Raw genomic sequence first — 4,402 nt, 5'->3', positions numbered from 1 at the left:
GTATATTGACGAAATTAATACAAGTTGAAAAATGTCGTTAAACAGTAATTAAGCTAATCATCTTTTGAACAACTGGGCCAAAACAAGCAACTCCATCCCGACTGGACCTAAGGTAACTATTTGTGTTTTTGACGACGCATTCACATTCTTTCAGCAGAATTAAAAAAACAAAACATTTTGTACCATTTGTTGATTCTCTTACTACTCTTCCCTAACAGTAAAATATATCGTTAATTTTCAATTTATGAAACTGATCGCATACTCTTTACATTCTCGCGTCAGGGTCACCGTAGCGGTCACTCACTGCAGGTACGACAGAGTGACCGTGATGTCACTATGGTTAAATGAAACAATCATGTGTCACTCCCAGTTGAAGGTGGCCCCTGTCTCACAGGTAAGGTAACACCTCTGAAAACAGCTCACCTGGATCTGGAGTGACGTCATAATTGGTCAGTACGTATGCCTGGTATACTGAGAGTGTCAACGACAGCAAAATGTCCTCATGATTTGGGCATTTTAGTTTTGACGCTTTCTGACATTTTTGGAGAGGGATCCAAGTAATAAGCAGAGAAGTGTCACAGCTATCTATACGATGTATATAAATCACACGGTAACGGTAAGACGACAAATCACTCGCTTGACTTACAGAGATTACCCACTTTACCGTACATTCTAGAGAAACAATGGCCTTTTCAGGTATCTGTGATACGTCATCAGCTCGACTTTTGGACAACGATGAACTCCAGGCTTGTTTTGGATATTCCGATGGAGGTAAGTCAATTTTTATATTATAATTTTTCTCGATTTTTCCGGCAAAGTTTGACTGCTTTCATATACGTAACTTGTCTCTCCAGTTTGATAGAGTAACCTCCCCTTAAAGATACTAAATACTGAAATGACGGTATGCATGCAATCACAAATTATTATGTTTATCTTATCTTATTTTACATAAATAAACTTGTAACATGCACGATGGCTTTAACAGATACAGCAAATGACTAAGTCTCATTTTCATACCACGTTTCTGAATCAAATAAAACTTATTAATATTTGTATGACTTGCATTTTGAAGGGGGGAGGGGCCTGGTTTATAATTCCATAGAAATACTTCAAGTGGTTTCCCTATTTCAAATACAACTAGTCGGCATGCTAATATCATGTTTTATCTTTTTATCACAGGAATATCGTCTGGTTACGATTCTGGAGATGTTTACGACTCGGACGCAGAACCACAAGTTAGGATTTTCACAACCAACCATTCCCGTTCCTCAAAACTTGCCACGGAGCCGGAAGTTAAGCAGATGTTCAACAATCCTGCCGTATTCTCGGACACTGATACCGACTCTGACTCATTTAGGGACCCGGATGAATCAGATTCAGACGATGACAGTGACAGTGAGTTTGGAGATGACGAGGATGACGTCATGCGATTCACCAGTACCGACAGCCTCTGTGACAGTCTGAAGTACATCCTTTCCATGCCTGAACTTTGTGACGTCACATTCCATGTTGGGCCTCAGAAAACACCCGTCCACGGAGTCAAGGCCATTCTGGGAACCCGTAGCAGGTAGGTTTTCATATAGATACATATTAGAATTAAAATTATATTTTGCTAAGTATCACTGTATTATCTCCCTTTTATTCTCCTTCTTTAGTTTAGAAACTCCATTCTACCCGTTCTCCGTTCTCTAATAGTCCCGTTCAACCAGACGCTTGCAATTGATCACTTGTAATTAAAGAGACTCTCTGTTCGGCGTAGCTTGCGCAGGCAAAAAGAGCCTGGTTGAACGAGACTACGTTCTATAGCGGTACAATTACTTGAAATCTGCGACATTTGCTGCCCTTTCAGCATTTTTAGCCACAAGCAAGTTTTATGTTTGGAGTGTTCGAAAATTACAAAAGTATTATATGTCAGTTTATGGAAGGAATTGGGAGAGATATTTTTGTCTTTTCATCCCGAACTAAAACAGTATTACCTCTCCGATACAACCTGCGTGTATCCCCTGAGAACTATATATAATTCAGTATCAAAACATGAAAAACAAACAACCACTCAATAGATCCAAATTAAACCAGTACTAGTTTGTAATGCTATGAGACAAATTCTTATCAACCAACACATCGGAGTTTAATTGTTATAAAATTATTTTCACTAGCACACTCCAAGTATTTTATAATCAATTACAATGTTCGATTGATTAGGATTCGGGGAAAAAAAGCACGATAAATTTGCGTGTTTCCGAATACTGTTTACTTATCATAGAATAATAAAAAAATGAACATTTAAATTCGTGGTGCTATTATCGCGTTATCTTAAAACTTAAATTTAAGCATTGATGTATTCTTTTTCTGAAATATTCACCTTTTTTTAGAAAATGTTTCATGTGTTTTTGAGATTTTCGAGTGAATAGTACCGCCAAAACGACGAAAATAACTCTACCGCAAAAACTGTTTACATTTGATGTACCTATACTAACTATTTCCTCTTTAACAGAGTATTATACGGTATGATCCTGAAGGCAGAAAAGGAGTTGGAAAAATTACAGAACACGAAATCAAAAAACATGAAGATGAGAAAACAGAAAGCGGAGAAAACATTAACACCAACAAGACTTACAATCGATGTCAATACGTACGAAGCCGATGTGTTCCGAAAGATAATCCAGTTTGTTCACAGTGGATCGGTCAATGTGGACTCCTCGTCTGTTATTGGTGAGTAATAGTGGGTAATAAATGCCTCAGAAACAAACTGGCAATGGTGTTTGTGTATCGGATAGAGTTAAGGGTATAAGGTACCTTACATTTTGTTGTTAAAAGTATCCTCCTTCATTTTATAATAAGCCAAAGCTATCGGATTAAAATCAGAATATTTTCTTCAACGTCATCCTCCATTAATGAAAAAATACGAAGAAAAATAAATATATTTGTTAAATCTGAATGAAAATCTTTTTGGGAATGAAGTTACATGTATATTATACATATTTCAGTAAGGTAACATACTGCCTTAAAATGAATGTGTAACATTCATATGATGCCTTACAATAATTGTTATTTAGCAATCAAGTTCAAACATTCCAACCACTCTGTACATAAGGTTTTTCCCGACCATCCTTAACAGCTCATCCAGTGTTCAGTTATTTGTTTTTGAAAGCAGAGAAGTAGCTGTAATCATAACAATCTAATCGATGTGAATTAGGGAGTTCCCGGGGGTCTTCCTGATAGGTATACCCGCCCTTCTCCGCCACACGCAGGTTTCACTGTCAACAGAAACTGACAGTCAAAATTATATTTAAAAAATATTTTCGAAAAACTGATAAAACCACAACTGCTTCATTTAAAATGTTTTTATCGTTTTCTATTGTCAGGGTACCTTTTTAAACATATTCATATTTCTTATTTTTAGAGTTGATCTGTGGAGCGGAGGAGTTTGGACTGAAGGATCTGAGAATGGCATGCTGGGATTTCGTAGATAGATGTATCGAAGCCGGTACTGACCTAAGTCACGTTGTGACGTCATCAAGTCAACACGTGCACAACCGAAAACTGTTCAACAGCATATTAACAATGGTAAGACATTTAAATATATACTATCTCACACATTAGACACTTACCTTCTCTCAAATGCAAAATTCATCTTCCATTATTTCGTACATTTAAAATATGTCATCAATTCTTGTGTACCTCGCAAATACATCATCATTTCTTTCGTACATTTCAGCTGTGTCATCAACTCTTGCGTACCTTTCAAATACATCATCAATTATTTCTTACATTTCAAATGTGTCGTCAATAAAAAAAAAATCAATTACAAAATATGCTTTTAACGCGGAATCCTTTTTGTATGGAAATGAGTTTCGCCTTTAAGCCACATGTACCCTTAACTGTCCAGGACTGCATGACATTTGATGAATGAGAACTAATGTATTGTTTCTTGATTTCCAGATTGCAGCAAAAGTGAATTCTCAAAAACCAGGACCACGCGTTACTGTGACGTCAACACAGGGATGTACGTCAAACACGCCAAGGGAGACAATTGTGTAGTTAACTACGACAAAGGATATCTTAGTGCTCAGTGAACTTGATTAGTGCTAACATCAGCCTGCGAAATGGCAGTGTGACAGACATTTTTCATTTTTAATATTTTTACAATAAATATTAACTTTTTCATACTTTTTATTCTTTTCTGTCTTTTCTTTTAATTCTTTTTAGATAAGGAACTTTACCTAATATCTTCATGTGAACTTATGAATGTTCGTGACCGATTCAAAGTGTACCTTAATTCAAGGACGGTTCTAGATACACGTAGTCTGAACTTAATTTACACACAGCCTTGTATAAACGACAGGTATATGAGTAGACGAGTACTACGTCAGAGGTACGACACACAGCCATGTATTACCTT

General features: G+C 36.6%; 1 protein-coding gene across 2 annotated transcripts in view; it reads left to right on the top strand.

Moving 5' to 3' along the window:
* The first annotated feature begins 436 nt into the window (after positions 1–436).
* LOC110457637 overlaps positions 437–4,402 on the top strand; it is a 7,388-nt gene continuing 3,422 nt past the window's right edge. Inside the window, exons 1-5 of one of the 2 annotated variants that reach the window (XM_021508992.1) lie at positions 440–771; positions 1,180–1,567; positions 2,495–2,712; positions 3,404–3,567; positions 3,943–4,160. In XM_021508992.1, the coding sequence (XP_021364667.1) occupies positions 684–771; positions 1,180–1,567; positions 2,495–2,712; positions 3,404–3,567; positions 3,943–4,041 (957 nt within the window). In that variant the 5' untranslated portion in view covers positions 440–683 and the 3' untranslated portion in view covers positions 4,042–4,160. Of the gene's footprint in view, positions 772–1,179; positions 1,568–2,494; positions 2,713–3,403; positions 3,568–3,942; positions 4,161–4,402 lie in introns of those variants that run through there. The other variant, XM_021508999.1, reaches the window with a different exon arrangement.

The sequence above is a fragment of the Mizuhopecten yessoensis genome, unplaced genomic scaffold (assembly GCF_002113885.1).
Source record: "Mizuhopecten yessoensis strain PY_sf001 unplaced genomic scaffold, ASM211388v2 scaffold1161, whole genome shotgun sequence".
In the NCBI taxonomy this organism is placed as follows: domain Eukaryota; kingdom Metazoa; phylum Mollusca; class Bivalvia; order Pectinida; family Pectinidae; genus Mizuhopecten; species Mizuhopecten yessoensis.
Note: the sequence above shows the minus strand (reverse complement) of the source record. Positions and strands in the feature narration are given on the sequence as shown.